The 15774-nt window shown below is 40.7% G+C and overlaps 1 protein-coding gene across 2 annotated transcripts in view; it reads left to right on the top strand.

The window, feature by feature from the left end:
* hydin (HYDIN axonemal central pair apparatus protein) overlaps positions 1-15774 on the top strand; it is a 60412-nt gene that overhangs the window by 42990 nt on the left and 1648 nt on the right. For both annotated transcript variants that reach the window (XM_028957888.1, XM_028957887.1), the window contains exons 48-84: positions 2-201; positions 629-811; positions 1332-1451; positions 1534-1693; positions 1783-1955; positions 2083-2281; positions 2365-2464; positions 2558-2657; positions 3733-3901; positions 3997-4235; positions 4319-4406; positions 4984-5188; positions 5487-5722; positions 5812-5963; positions 6068-6260; positions 6344-6452; positions 6535-6768; positions 6982-7340; positions 7598-7758; positions 7844-7932; positions 8052-8256; positions 8391-8609; positions 8681-8804; positions 8894-9059; positions 9237-9384; positions 10092-10299; positions 11042-11263; positions 12094-12263; positions 12361-12559; positions 12659-12808; positions 13025-13305; positions 13403-13622; positions 13736-13948; positions 14046-14209; positions 14322-14472; positions 14565-14795; positions 14889-15113. In XM_028957888.1, coding sequence (XP_028813721.1) covers positions 2-201; positions 629-811; positions 1332-1451; positions 1534-1693; positions 1783-1955; positions 2083-2281; positions 2365-2464; positions 2558-2657; positions 3733-3901; positions 3997-4235; positions 4319-4406; positions 4984-5188; positions 5487-5722; positions 5812-5963; positions 6068-6260; positions 6344-6452; positions 6535-6768; positions 6982-7340; positions 7598-7758; positions 7844-7932; positions 8052-8256; positions 8391-8609; positions 8681-8804; positions 8894-9059; positions 9237-9384; positions 10092-10299; positions 11042-11263; positions 12094-12263; positions 12361-12559; positions 12659-12808; positions 13025-13305; positions 13403-13622; positions 13736-13948; positions 14046-14209; positions 14322-14472; positions 14565-14795; positions 14889-15113 — 6765 coding nt within the window. The remainder of the gene's footprint in view (position 1; positions 202-628; positions 812-1331; positions 1452-1533; positions 1694-1782; positions 1956-2082; positions 2282-2364; positions 2465-2557; positions 2658-3732; positions 3902-3996; positions 4236-4318; positions 4407-4983; positions 5189-5486; positions 5723-5811; positions 5964-6067; positions 6261-6343; positions 6453-6534; positions 6769-6981; positions 7341-7597; positions 7759-7843; positions 7933-8051; positions 8257-8390; positions 8610-8680; positions 8805-8893; positions 9060-9236; positions 9385-10091; positions 10300-11041; positions 11264-12093; positions 12264-12360; positions 12560-12658; positions 12809-13024; positions 13306-13402; positions 13623-13735; positions 13949-14045; positions 14210-14321; positions 14473-14564; positions 14796-14888; positions 15114-15774) is intronic.

Raw genomic sequence — 15774 nt, 5'->3', positions numbered from 1 at the left:
GGAAGGTTTGGTAACCCCTACCAAAGGCCAAGACAAGAGCAAAGCTGAGAAGGATCCTGGCAGAGAAAGCCAGAAAGACAGGCGGCGTACTCAAGCCAAAAGAGGCATCAGGGGCTCACCCACGCCGAGCGCTGTCACCCAGCTGTCAGACTTAGACAGGGGCAGCCACACAGGAGACGGTCAACAAGAGCACACCCAGAGGTGTTTGACAGCACTCATTGAAATATACATCGATGTACAGTCACACACTCAAGCTAACATATGGAGCCATAGTGCGGAATTCTGAAAGAATATTGCTTCAGGCTGCTTTAGCCTCCCATCTGTTAACAGGTTATTTTTAATATGCTCTGCCCTGCTTTGGGCTCCTAGATTTATTAAAAACCCTTTCGCATTATATGCATGTTACAATGAAGTTAAATAAGCACTATCTAATGTCATATTTTGTCTTAAAATGGCGAACAGCACAATCATTCTCATATATACAATGGTATTCCATGGCATGTTTCTGCATCTCATCACTATTAGTAACTTGTATAGGATGGATGGATGGATGGATATTGGACTTTTTTCAGAAGAGAAATATGAATCTACCTATACAATTTTACCTATACAATTTTTTCCCCTACAGGCTTAATACGTTCCGCTGGACCGTCCCTGCCAAGGGGGAGGTGATCATGAAGCTCAGTTTTCAGTCTTCTTTGCCTGGAAGGTTTGACCAAACACTGAACTTTGAACTTGTGGCCACAAAGAGAACCTACCAGCTCTTTTGTAGAGGGGTTTGTGCATTCCCATCAATCAGCCAAAATTATAAGTAAGTACCAATGAAAACAGCAGACATCCCACAAAATGTTACTTATAGCTGAAATTAGGAATTTGCGTTTTATTGCTTTTACTGATCTGAACACATATTTTGGAGATTGTTTGGTAGCACAATCAAACTCAACAAGAAATATTGTCTGACAAAGTCCTGTCCATCCAGCATGGTAATATGGTGAAATTAATTCCATTCTAATGTTGACTTTATTTATATATTTTCATTATGTGCCTTTCTATATGGACATTTTATCGTTTAAAATATCTGGATGAAGCAAAAGACTGCCTTTGAACTGTTTAGCTTTGTAGTTTTTCCACAAAAGTGTCCTTGGAGTGCTTTTAGGTGCCATCAGTACAATTTGCAGTTGACGCCTGTGGACAGTGAGGTTTTGCAACATAAATTAATTTCAATGCTGATAGTTCATCGGATTTGCAATGGATTGGTTTTAGGTGCCAAATTCTTAAAGCACATAGATGCTATTAATTGAAGCTTGCTGTGGTGTGTCTGTGTGTTTCAGGACTGTTTTTGCTCACAGTAAGAAGGCTCTCCAGTCTAATGAAAGTCTGCAGAAAACTTATATCATACCATCTGACACATATCAGTTTGGGCCTATTTTATATGGCAAGACCAGAGACAGGTACAAGTTCCATTGTTTTTTTTAACTTAGACTGCCTTACCGCATTACTTTTTTAAACTGACTGTGTTTGGCTATGGTTTAGGTACAAGGAAGGCAATTTTCCAGAAAATATGGAAAGACTTGTAATTCAAAATGACTCCCCACTGGATGCAGAAGCTCACTTTAGCTTCCAAAATGACACTAAGGGCTCTACCTACTTGCTAGACCCTCCCAATGTGATACTTAAACCCAATGAGAAACAGGTACTGGAAATATATTTAATTTTAATTTCATGTCTTTTTATGAGTTTAATGAAAAATGTCCATCTGCATATACTCCATTTCCCTGGCAGGACCTGGTCATTTGGGCCTATCCCACTACTTCAGGACTTTTCAAAGACAATCTTATCTGCTGCATAAAGGAAAACCCAGAGCCAGTTGTGTTCCGCTTTTCCTGCCAAGGGGTTCAACCTGAAATCGAGCTCAATCGCAAGCAGTTGCACTTTGATAAGACTCTTCTGAACAGGTCTGGAAAGAACAACTGAAAAGCCATTCCCACTCACCTGCTGATGGTGTTGATAAAGTGATAATTGTGTTGTCATTATTTTTCAGTGAAGTCATCGATTTCAGTAACCCCTCTTTCTATTGTTCAGAACGAGCACTCGCAGCCTCTCCATGCGGAACAACACTGCCCTGCCAGCTGCATGGAGACTGTATGGTCTGGAGCCTTTGGGTGAAGAATTCAGTATGTCTCAGGACCATGGCATCATCATGCCTAAGTCTGAACTTGTTCTGCAGGTCTTCTTTAAATCCAAAAAATCTCTTAACTTGAAGAAAGTCGTCCGCCTTGAGGTTTGATCTTATCCCTGGGGAGGATACGGGTGACAAAATTTAAAGTGCCTTTTACATCGCTGCCTCTGTGTATATGCTTACAGGTATCTGATGTGGACAACATCCTGGGAACTGTTCAAACCGAGAATATCCAGATTTTAGCCGAAGCTTATGATGTTGCAATGGACCTTACCTTTCCCAAAGGCATACTCTAAAAATCATTTACTCCTCTGGGAAAATGCTTTGTGCAATTAGAGAAGGATTCATAAATATTCTGTTTCACCTCTGTTGATATAGATTGTGATGGTGCTCTTGATTTTGGAACAATAAAAGTCTCAGAAGAGGGCAAGTTATCAGTCAGTCTAAAGAACAAAGGCAAATATGAAATTGCATACAAGTAAGTTCACTCGATATATTTATATTATATTTGAACAATTAAGAGATATACATTTAGAATATTAATGTTCAGCTCTGGGCCCCTTTTTTGAATGGACACTAAAATTAAACAGGAATATATCCGCAAATACATGATCTATTAGTATATTAGTAATAATTTTAATTCTAAATCATAATGCTCCTGAAATTACAGAGTGTAGGAATCAGCATATATGTCAACTGGGTCAGACTGGTCAACTGGTGAAGATGGAACACTGAAGAAAATGAAAAAGAAAGAAAAAGTGCAATTTTACAGTGAATTGGCCATCTGAAAGAGGCTGTAGAAGTAATATTATTTAAGTAACTTATAGTACTAAACCCTAATAATAAACTGCATCAAACATAGAACATGGAAAATTATAAGGTGTGTCCCATTCAAAACAACAACAGGCAAAATAAATTGGATGAACAATAACAATATTTATTGATTAGAAATTAGAAAAATAATAACAATAATATTTAAAATATAATATAAAATATATACAATGCCAATAATAAATTGAATAAATGAACTAAATCTACATTATTGTGTATCATGCCATTGCTTGAATCAGATCTTTTTAGACGTGAGGCACAGTGGCACCTGGTATTTTCTGCAGTTAATGGGTGCAGTGCGCAGGTAGTAGCCTCGTGGGTAACCCCTTGGGGACTGTACCTGTCACTACTTATTGTAAGTCGCTCTGGAAAAGAGCCTCAGATAAATGCCATAAATGTAAATGTGAAACACCATGAACACCATTCACTAACCACAATGTGCACTATGCATGCACACATAATGGCTGGATTATAGTGGGGGGGGGTTCGGGGGGGGGGGGCTGTTTTTAGACTGCATATTGGGCTGCCAATTGATTTCGAATTTATTCACTGTTGGGCATGGTCCTGCAGAGTTTTTTGGTGATTTTTGTTTATGTGTGTGGCATTGGAATTGTGTTTTGATTTTGTGGGCCTTTAATGTGTGCTGTAGATTCCCTATGTTACAATATGCGATAATATTATGTGCACTGGGCCTTTATTGTAAATCTTTCTTTCTCCATTAGATTTGAACTGAATCCAACCCTTCCCGATATACCTGACCTGAGCACTATGTTCACCATAACACCTAGACAGGGCTCCCTGAGTCCATCAGACCGGCCAACAAACATTCATTTTGTTTTTTGTCACAACTCAGAAGTTTTCATCAAGGGCCAGTCAATCATGAATTGTGAGGTCAGTCAGTCCGGTCCATTAATGCATTAATGATTATACAATATTGTTTCAAATGTGTCGTTTGGAAATGTTTGTCATATAATAATTATTTTCAGGTGATCGAGCCAAGTATTGCAGAGGGTGGGGGGACTATTGGCATTATTCCCATTTGTGTGTCAGTCCAGTCTGTCTTTTCCAAGTATTCCATTACTCCCTCTACTGACATTAACTTTGGTCCACTGGTTTACGGAAATCGCAAGACACGCACACTCACAGTTGAGAACAAGGGACACTTTGATATTCGTTTTTCTATTTTTCGAATGCCCAACGACCCATCACCCGCTCAGAGAAAAAGGTAAGAGTGAATCTGTCAAGTCTCGACCAAGAGCTGTGTTCATTTATCAGTTCTCCGTTTTCTCATCACTTTCTGTCTTACAGCTTGGGTAAGAGACCATCAAATGAGAGTCTCTCAGTGAAACCCTCCACCATGAGACAGACTCAGAAAGATGTGGGGTCTTCCATGCCGGTGAGGAAAAATAAATCTGACACCCATCTTCCAACTAAAGATCTATAGACTTGTTTATAATCTTGTGTAATGTACAATTTACTGAGGGGTCAGGATTTTCTTCTTAATTTACATTTTGGCCTAGTTGCAAAAGATACACACTAATTCCACACACTTCTAGGTGGAGACTGGGTGTATTACATTCCCAAAATGTGCTTTTATTGGTCAGAAATTGTTTAGAAAAATTGCACAGCATTATGTTAATTTTTGAATATTTTGAGAATATTCATCTGCCAAGCCATGCCATTCAAATTACATGACCAGAGTTACAGCAGCAAATCCAAAATTCCTTTACTGACATCTGGTTCGCTGTGAAACCTTTCAATGGTACTGATATCAGCTCTGCTGTGCGTTGCACTAAAAGTCAAATTTGCATCAAAATCTTAGTAATTACATGATGACTAATTACTTGCATAAGGGTAATTATTAAATACACTGTTACATACAGTCACTGTTATGTTAAACAGAAAATACTGTATGTACCACATTCTGTGGTAAATTAACAGATGAATAAAGTCATCCACATCTGCTTCTGTAGGTACGTTTGAATATGGGGGTCTTCACTTTATCTCCCTGCTCTGCCATTGTTCCGCCTGGAGCACATCAGATGGTCACTGTGGACTGTGTAGCAGATCAAGTGGGGCTATGGGAAGAACAGCTTGCATTTGACATCACTGACCGCAATCCCTCGATACACCCAGATGGAATACCATACAGAGTGCTTGCTGAAATCTGCATGACAGGTGCATGGGGTTAAAAAATAAGAAAACCTTTAGAGAGCAGTGCTACTCTGTCCCCATCAAGGCTTAGAGCTTATGGGAATTCAAATAATCTTCAATTAAACTGTAACAATTATGAATTCATTTCTAATGTTCAATTCAATCTAAAGTCGCTCTGGATAAGGGCATCTGATAAATGCTTTAAATGTAATGTTGAGTTATTCTATTTTATCCTTTTGTCACCAACAATTTTGTTAATTAAACCAATTAAAACTTTCCGGAATAATTGAGTGACTGGAAAAATGCTACATCCATTGTGCAGGCATTGAATGCAAGGACATTGCATCCATATTTGAGGAGCACCGGATATGTAAGAACAGCAGCATGCTTCACTGTGAGCCATACAGAGAGTCACCAGGTGTCTATGTGAAAGACGAGAACAAGTTTGTTTTCAACAATGTGCTGATCGGTCATTCAGCCAAAGCCCGCTTCCGCCTCACCAACAATGGAAAAGTGCCCTGTGAATTGAGTCTTCAGGTAAAATCTGTGCAAAGCAAGGTTTGTATGTCCAGGTTTGTTTTTACATCGAAAACCTGGAAAATATATTATGTTCAGCCATTTATGTGGATTATGTGGATTTGTTGCAGGTAACAACACGCAGTGTGGAGGTGTTTAAGTTGACATCCAACAAGATGTACATCCCAAGTCTCTCGCATTCTTTTGCTGTGGTCACATTCACCCCACAAGCAATACAGACATACCATGGAGTTTTTGAAGTCATCCTGGAAGGAACCTCTGGGTACTCCATTGTCCATAGACCTCCACCTCCACGTAGTTTTAAGTATATTTCCATGCCCATCTGTAACTTCCATATCTTGTAATTGATTATAATTGATATCTAAGTGTTTCAGGGGGAAAGTCAAAGCTGTTGACATTTGATCTCTTGGGTCATGGGAACCTGCCCTATGTGACTGTGATGCGTCCCCCTCTGAGGAAGAGTGATGGACAGCCTGTGCTACAATTTAAACGCCTGCTGGTAGGCCGAGAGCAGAGATTACCTCTGGTAATAAGGAACACTGGCAGTGTAATGGCTCAGGTGGGTGTGAGGGATGGTGTGAGAACCTGGGGATTGTGGTGTGCCTGAGAAGCTTTGAGCTGATTGGCTGTGGATTTTTGCAGGTCACAGTCAGTCTTCTTGATCACAGAAGAGTTTTCAGTCTGAGAGTAACTCCAAACACTACCTGTAGTCCCATTTCCACGTTTACCATGGAGGATGAGGCTAATACAGGTGGAGAATGTGAATTGCAGAAGTTACAAGCTAGCATCTAGCAACAGCGTAATCAAAAACAATTTTTATGATCTTCTTGCAGAAGGGACGATGGTACAAACAAGCTCCCTCACTCTCCTTGTGGATCAACAGGCTGAGTTTGAAGTGGAGTTCTGTCCAAAGGGGGCCCAAACATATGAAGCCAAAATTAATGTGGCCACGGCAGATAACATTTATGATGAGACAACTGTGCATGTAACAGGAGAAGGCTATCATGATATTATTAGTCTTGACAATATCAGCAACAGGGCCCAGACAGAAGAGGAAACAATGGATGGTGAGAATTTTCTCTGCTGTCTAGGGCTAGGGCTCAGTACATGCCTCATACTCATCCTAAAACTATCAATTTGGTGTCCTTTATACTCTCAAGGCCTGTACCAAAATACATAGTTTACATTGCAAAAATAAGACCAATGGTATACTGTAGTGATGTTGGTGATTGGTCAAAAATGACTTAAAACTGAAAAAAATTATTTATGTTTCCTCACAGTGAAGACAGATCTTTTGCACTTTGGAGATTGTCATGTGGACAGATCTTACCAGGAATCTTTCACCATGACCAACCTAAGCAACTCAGATGCACTGCGCTTTGAGTGGCCATCAGACCCCCATCTGCACTTCTCCCCACAAAAGGGCCATCTCCATGTGGGCTGTGCCAAAGAGGTCACCGTGACCTTCTGTTCTCAGCAGCCAGTTGTGCTGAGCAGTATGGCAATAAAATGCAGGCTATGGAGAATCATGTTCCAGGAGCATGTAGACCAGGTTCCAGACTGGGATGACCGCCACAGAACCATCAGGTGGATGGACATTGGTGATCAGAAAGCCCCACAACAGTCTGCCAAGAGGAAGGTAAAAAAAGTTGAATCTTGTGTGAATTATGGTGGGAAAAGTGCCCATTTCAGTTACTTGCAAAGAAATTATAAAATCATTATTTTATATACATCTGTAAATTGCAGACATTTATTTCAAAATGTAAGTGTTTACACTAGTCCCAGGTAAAGGTATAAATAGAGTTTAATAAAAAAGAACCAATACACTAGTCCCAGGTAAAGGAATAAATAGAGTTTAATAAATAAGAACCAATGACCTTTCTCTTTAATTTTCAGGTGATTGAAACAGATCCAGAGCCCTCCTACTCTGTGCTGGAGAACTCCTCCAGAGAGATGGAGATTCATGTCAGTGCAGTGTGTGATTTTGCCAAGTTTACCTGCAGTGCAGAGCCTATTCACTTCAAAGACACAATGCTGTACCAGACCAGAGTCTTTCAGTGAGTTTATATGTGTGCATTAAAATATTGCTCATGCATTATGTGAGAGGCATTTCTTAGCATTGTTTCTCATTTTCCACTCCAGGCTTGAGATGGTAAACAATGGCAACATAAAGCTTGAGTATTCCTGGCAGGTTCTGATGGATTCTTTTGGAAAGAATGTCAGCCAAAGAGGTTACCAACCTACAATACTCTCCTTTCTGACAAGAAGATCAATTTTATTTGTTAAAAAAAAGGATCTTAAACATTCAAATCCTGCCAGTTTGCCCTAGTTGATTTCAGGTGTGTTGCAGATGTCACCCCACATGGCAGTGCGATGGCCCTGCGGCCAGCCTCATCCTTGCAGAGAGTGTCTGCACTTCTGCTTGGAGACCCAGAAGTCCCACCCTTTACTGTAGAGCCCAGTCTAGGTGTCATCCCTCCAGGAGCCAATCAGACTTTCCAGATCAAGTTTTCTCCTCTGGAGGTGGCTGAATTTGAGGCTAGGCTGGTCTGTAGGTCAGTCCTTAAGTATTAAGGAAAAATTTCATGATCAAATATCACATCATAATAGGGATATTTCACAAGAAAGTCCCACAAATATTGCATGTGATAAATTTGCACTGAGAATATTTGTGTATTGCTTTTTAAAGTATCCCCAATGTGAAGGATGGTGAGGGTCTTAGCATTCAGATGAGCGGGCACAGCCTACTGCCCTACTGCCACTTCCATTTGGAGGATTCTGACTACATCCAAAGGAACCGGAGGAACCCTGAAATACAAGGGCCTCATGGAGACCCGAATAGACTGCTAGACCCCAGCACCAGGGTCATAGAATTTAGCTGTGCTGGCATTGGTGTACCTACCTTAAGGTGGGGACTGCCACTTTAAATATGACGTACAGGTCTGGCAGAATGTTTTATCCTCTTTTTTCACCTGTCAGGACATTCAGCATAGTGAACCCCACCAATAAGCCTTATACTTTCCTCTGGAAATGTGAAGATGCACATATGCCCTTCAGCTGCCTCACCTCACAAAACTCAATCGAACCGGGAAAAAAAACTGAGGTGTGGATTATTCTGATGAGTCTGCACTGTTCTGCTGTGTCAGTGTAACTATAAATGCTTTAGTGTATATGTTTTTTTTTTTGCAACAGATTACTTTTGAGTATTGTGCTCAAGACCTGGAGCTGGTAGAGTCTTTCTGGACCTTCCATATCCCAGAGCACAACCTGTTGCTCCCATTTCTGCTGGTTGGCATTGCCAGAGAACCTGTGATATACTTAAACTGTACTCTCCTGGACATGGGATACATACTTGTGGGTAAGAGAAGTAGCTCAAAAACAATCACAAGGATTTGAGTTAACAAACACTACAATGTGAAGCACAATTAAGGACAAAACTTTTGAAAAAAACAATGTATCTGTCTTCATTTGAAGCATTTTAAGTCTTTATGAGCCATTATGCACTGCCCATAGTAACATTTTAAAATGTTTGTAGGAAAAGAGGCTCGGAAGACAGTACACCTGGTAAACAGAGAGAAGCAGCCTTTCCAGTTTTCTGTGCAAGACACTTCATGTTACTCAGGTGGCTTTCAGGACAATCTTCATCTAGAGCCAATGGAAGGGACATTACAGCCTCAAGACAAGCAAGTAGCAATTCAGTTAAAGCAGGATTTCAGAGATGCGATTTAGCATATTTAATTGTCAAAGTTAAAGGTGAAAATGAAAAGTTCCTCCAGCCTCTCTGTGGTCCTGCAGTGGCTAGAAATGCCGATAGGTGTAAAGAGTGTTTTGGCCATTCTGTTTTGCCATTCAGAGAGCAGCAGGGTTACAGGTTACCTCCCGTTTTTCATGCTTTTTCCATCTAGAGAATTTCCCACCCCTCCCCTAAAACATTATCTCCACCAACCATCATGGCTTCCAAACGTGCAAAGCATTGCAGTTGCTCAGTAATTCGATGTAAAAATGAGCACAAATGTATTTTTTTTAGTTCCACAAACCTCTGAGGAAACAATGGGTTAATTTACATTTTTTCTGGAAAAAATGACATGGCTTTCTGTCTGCGCCAAACATTGTTGTTGGTGAAGGTTATTGCTGATGTCATTTCTGCAAATGCCCCCTCAACTTTCACTCTCCTCGTCCTGCCTCTCTCCTCCTCATTAGCATTTAAGGCTAACTAAACGCCACGTCCTGAGGAAATGACATTTTGATACCGACCCAAGGTTGAATTTCTGAAAAAGACTTTATATATAGTATTAGGGGACCACTAAGACCTATGTTAAAGCAAAAATGTAATGTAAATTGTAAAAAGTAATGTAAATGTAAAATGTAAATTGTCTGTGTTCTCTCGTAGGTTGCCTGTGGTGGTATCCTTAAAACCCAAACAGGATGGTTTGGCGACCTTCAACCTAACCATGAATGTAAAGGGGAAAGCGGAGCCTCTGGTGATGAATGTGAAGGCAGAAGTTTACAGTATGAATGTGTGTGTGCAGTGTGAAGATTCAGATGGGAATATCACTGAGCTGATGCCAGACAGTGTTAATCAACTGAATTTCAAGCAGGTAATTTACATTAAATAAGACAAAAAAACTGCAATTGATCATTAGGATTAATAATTAAAATTAAGATTGATTGTTAATTAAGGATAGAAGTACAAGTCCAGTTTAATGGTGCACAAAGTATACAAGTACTTGTGTTAATGTAGAGATACTCATGGAAGAAAATTGCTCAAGTAAAGGTCCTTCATACAAATTTTCACTTGTACAATACAAAAAGTACTAATACAAATGCAAAAGTATTTGCATTCAAATATTATTTATTTTGCTTTAAACACATTGTCAAATTCTTGTCATATTAGATTTACTATCATAAGAAGTAGTGTTCATATAAATTCACAAGAAAACACATACATGTTTTTCACCAAAAGCGAGGAACCCCTGTTACATTGTTATTTTTACAAATCCCAAATCAAATCCCATTTACTGTTACTGCCCACCACTGTTCAGTGTTGAGCTCCTATCTGAATTGAGTTCAAAATCTACCCACTGACTGGATACACAATAAAGTTCATTACAAGCTTTCTGTAGCTTGTCAGCGTTTTATTTTCGAGTCTCAAGACTCAATTTTTTATTTTTAAATCTTCACAATATATAAAACTTATAGTATTTTTGACATTGTGCTATGGCAATGAAAATTTGATTTTCAGAAAATGATTTCCAACATTTTTCATTTAGCTTAGTTCATGACTGATCCATTCAACTGAGAATTGTTATATTCAAACCAACTTAATAATTTTTTTAACAGGTTGAGCTGAATGACAGAAACTCCTGTGCCTTTCTGGTTTCGAACAATGGAAGGTACAACCTGGATGTGCTCTATGAGCTGTGGGGAGCAGTGGAAATGCAGCAGCAGTTCCAAGTGGAGAAGGAAAAAGATGCAGTGGGCGTGAATGGACACACATCCTGCACTATTGTCTTTCACCCACAGAAGCAGTGTGTGCTCAAAGACATTGGCATCAGTATAAAGGTGCACAAATGAACACTCCTATCAATCAAGTCCTATTTAAACCCCAATATTTACAGCATAAAGTGTCTCATATCAGAACACCACTCAAGGACTCTAGTAAGCATGCAACAGAAGATAGTAGCAGAACAGAGAAAGAGGAAGGAAACAAGGCTCAGATAGGGGAACCCATTCTCCTCTGGTCAGCACTGGATTACCTTGAGTGGTTCACAGTCCTAGTGAAGAGTGAGATGTATCTAGGAATTGCTGGCATAGTAAGATTATTGCAGTCCAGTCTTGTATTATGTGGTGGAAGTTCATTGATATGGTATATTAGACTTCCATGCAGGTATCATGACTTGTAAGGGTCAAGTTTATGTAAGCAGGGAAATTGCAATGTCACATGATCAGTATATACCCAAATGGTCTCTGGAAGAGATTTACAGTCCACATGGGAAAAGATGGTGAAGGATACAAAAAAAAGAAAACGTCTGTGCTACTATTGAGTTACCTAGAATGACAATAATTGTTATATCCACAACTACAGCAGCATTGCTAATTGTGAAGGGATAGCTGGTTAAAAGCTTGACTTTATAATTACTGTGTCAGTTTATAGATACTGTGTCTGATGCAAAAAAATTATTCCTTTGTAGGTTGTTAGATAGATTTGGGGCTTCATAAGCAAATTCTCTGTTTCTAGCTCTGACTTATCCTGTAGATCTAAGGTATTGTGGTTGGTTATCACTATTCCACTATTCCTGTCCACTATTGGTCCTCACTTTTTTTCTCTCTCTTTTGCCTTCATCTGTTCTTTAATATTGTCGTTCAATATGATCCTGTCTTCTTGTCTGCAGATAAAGAATGGACCTGAGTTCAGTTGCTCCTTCCTGGGTTCTGCCGTACCCCCAGGACTGGACTTCTCCTTCCTCAAGCACAACTTTGGGATGAATTTCATTTTTTGCGCTGGGATGGTTCCAGCCACAAAGACTCTGGTCATCAGCAATAAAGGGAAGGGATGTGTCAGGTTGTTCATTCACTGCTCTTTTTGTTGTATTTTTCTGCACCAGCCAACAAGGATTGATATTAACTCACGCTCCTCTATATTGTGTGTTCTTCTCCAGCTTAGATTGCCTGTTCTCTAATACAACGCTTCTGAAGGTTGGCTTCCAGGCAAAGGTTTTGGACCCAGGGGAATCTGTCCAGATTCCCATTACCTTCTACCCACGAGAGGCCAAGAGATACCATGAACAACTTGTCTTTGAGATTAATGGCTGTGTTAAGCAAGTTGTTGAGGTCCTGGGCGAAGGCATTGCGATGAAGGCGAGATAATGTCCATTGATCTTCACAGAGCTACAGCAGTATCCAGAACTTACTTGTTTGTTGTTTTATAATAATGACTTTCCTATCTCCTCTATTCAGTTGGACTTGGAAGACCCGAAACACAAAGTGATAAACATGGGGGCTCTTCAGATTGGGCAGAAGTGCAAGAAGGTGGTTGCCCTGGTGAACAACAGCTCCTCTTCCCTGAGCTTCACCCTGCAGCTCAGTGAAATGGCACAGAGCACCGAGGTGGGTCAGAAACTGATGGGGAAGCTCTCTGGCAGCTCACTGACAGCAATCCATTCAAAACCACATGGTTTATGTTATTTAGCACAATGCATGAGTTTTTTTTAAGTGTTTCCTTCTGAATTTAGTAGTAGAAGTAGTACCCTTGCATATGCAGATACAAATCTGAAGAAGGCCATATATGCATGTGTGTCATATTGTTTGTATATTGCTGTTTAGGTCTTGTCAGTGCTCCCTGCCGGTAGGGTGACAGTGAAAGGCGGAGGACGGCGCTGTGTGGTGGAGCTGCTCTTCTCCCCTACAAAACGCATGCTACCCTTCAATGAGAGGTTGATGCTGAAGTGCTTAGATGTGGAACGCCCCCTTCTGGTGATCAAGGGCTGCTGCCAGGCTGTGGAGGTCAAGCTCAACCAGGATTACGTGCCATTCGGAGCAGTCACCCAGCGTTGTCAATCAACCAGACGAATTATTATGCAAAACACTGGGGACATTGGAGCCAGGTACTCAACAGCACATTTCCTGCTCTTTATAACAATATATCACATAATGCAAAAAGCAGTAGGAGAAAATAGTAATAAATTGCTCTTTCTCTTTCAGGTACCAGTGGGATATGAAAAGTTTTGCCCCTTACTTCACTATCAGCCCTTCAGAGGGCTACATCTGCCCAGGGATGGACGTTCCCCTTGATGTGACGTTTAAACCTGTGGAACCCGGGCCAGACCTGCGCTGTGAGGGCCTTTGCTGTGCTGTGGAGGGGTGTAAGCCCCTTAAACTCACCCTTACAGGGTCCTGCATCCTACCCCCTGTAACCAAAGAGGTACAGCTTTCCAACAAGAGCACAACTTTGTGGCCTTTTACAAGGTTTGGTTTGTTATTTGAGAATCTTCTTGAGTTTCTTTTATCATTATTCTCTTCCACAATCTTCCACAGACATTAAATTTTGTATGCCAAGTCCGTTCCCAGCAGACCCAGTCACTGCCCCTGACTAATCGCAGTAACCAGTCCTGCACACTCACGCCAGCCATTGAGGGCAATCAGTGGTGTGGACCTACCACCTTTAGCCTTGAGCCATTTCAGCATAATAAGCCTTACGAGCTCTCATACAAGCCTGTGGTCATGACTACTGATGGCAATAAACACAAGGTGTGTGACACATTAGTTATTAGTTATGATTTATTTGCAGAGTCAATAGAAAAGGATCGGTTTAACACTGCTGTCTCTCTCTTTGCTTTCTGGACAGGGTTCGATCTTCTTCTCTTTCCCAGATGGGACGAGCCTTCACTACACGCTGACCGGTACAGCAGAGCCACCAAAGGCTGAGAGCACAATCGCCCGTGAAATGCCCTGCAAGACCCAATACACTGAGTTGGTGCCTGTGCACAACTGGCTACCAAAGCGTCAGAGGTACAGTAAAAATAGCAATCATACCACAAAATGCCCCAAAAACATCTTTTCTAGGGGACAAAATGTAGCAAACAAAATAATGCACATGTCCATGTCTTCATTTTGTCTCCAGGTTCCGTGCTGTAGTTCAGATTACTAAACCAGAACGTGCTGACAGCACAGTGTCCTTTAAAGGGCTTGATTTTATAGATGTGCCAGCTCTGACCAAAAAGGACTACAAAATCACATTCTTTACTTACAAAGAGGGCCAGTTCAATGCCAAGGTTTGTGGTGGGAACTTTTATCTGTAAATATATCAAATCAAATGTTTTTCCACCACCTCCTACTTTCTTTTCTCCTTTTTCTTGTATTTTAGGTGACGTTTGTTAATGAGGATACAGGCGAGTACCTGTTCCACTACCTGAACTTCAAAGCCACAGCACCAGGGGTGATCAGCACTATGAAGATGGTGACTACAGTGCACCAGACAGCATCTGGTTCAGTGGAGGTGGAGAACCCCTATGACACCTCCATCATTTTTACTGCAGAATGTCGCAACCCAGACATCAGTGTTCCTCCTCAGCTCTCTGTGCCATCTTTATCCAAGGTGAGCTTGCATGTCTTTTCTCTCTGCTTGACTGCCCATGTTTTGGACAGTTGTGTGTGATAAATATCGTGAGTGAGATGTTTTATATCTTAGGCCACCATGGCAATCGAGTTCCTGCCTCTGCACGCTGGTGAGTCTACAGCTCGTCTCACCATGCAGAGCGCTGAGCTGGGTCTCTTCCACTATGAGCTGCTGCTGACCGCCCTGCCCGCCCCTCCAGAGAAACCCCTCTACTTCCACGCCCAGTTGGGTGGAAGCCAGTGCATCTCAGCCAAATTCACCAACTATTCACGTGCCAAGACCGAATACACCTGCACAGTAAGAGTTGAAAAACGAAACACCTCATCCAATGTTCATCAGTACTTTTCTTTATCCAAGCATGTTCCTGGATATTTTATGCATCTAATATTCCATACTAAATATGCTGTTTAGTATGCTAAAAATATATTTTTATGTATTCTTATGTATTGTACAGTACTGGTCAAAGTTGTTCAAGTTTCTTTATTGAAATTCTAGTCCAATGAATAGCTTGAAATGTTAAGTGGTGAAACACCACCAACATCTGAAATTCTCACCAGATATTAGGTACAACACATCCAATTTATCCAAGTTAAGTGTAATTAAATGGAATGACACAGAAAAAGAATTGAAAACACGTCAAAAGAAATGTGCCAAAAGGAATGGCAAGCCATCAATAATTGAAAGTCAATCCTGCCACTTTGTGAAAATTAATTTAAGCTGGTTCAGTCCTATTAAACAAGACACAAGACTTTTAGGTTTCATAGTTTACGTATCGTTAGAGCCCATATGTGTGAGGACAATTAATCCAATTTAATTCAACCCAACTGGATGGTAGTAGTTTTGATGCCTTCAGTGAGAATCTTGAGACTCAGTGAGAATCATGGGTGGTAGTAGCCTAGTAGGTAACACACTCGCCTATGAACCAGAAGACCCAGGTTCAAATCCCACTTACTACCAT

The sequence above is a fragment of the Denticeps clupeoides genome, chromosome 17, assembly GCF_900700375.1.
Source record: "Denticeps clupeoides chromosome 17, fDenClu1.1, whole genome shotgun sequence".
In the NCBI taxonomy this organism is placed as follows: Eukaryota; Metazoa; Chordata; class Actinopteri; order Clupeiformes; family Denticipitidae; genus Denticeps; species Denticeps clupeoides.
The sequence above is the reverse complement of the archived record's forward strand: the minus strand, read 5'-3'. Positions and strand labels throughout refer to the sequence as shown.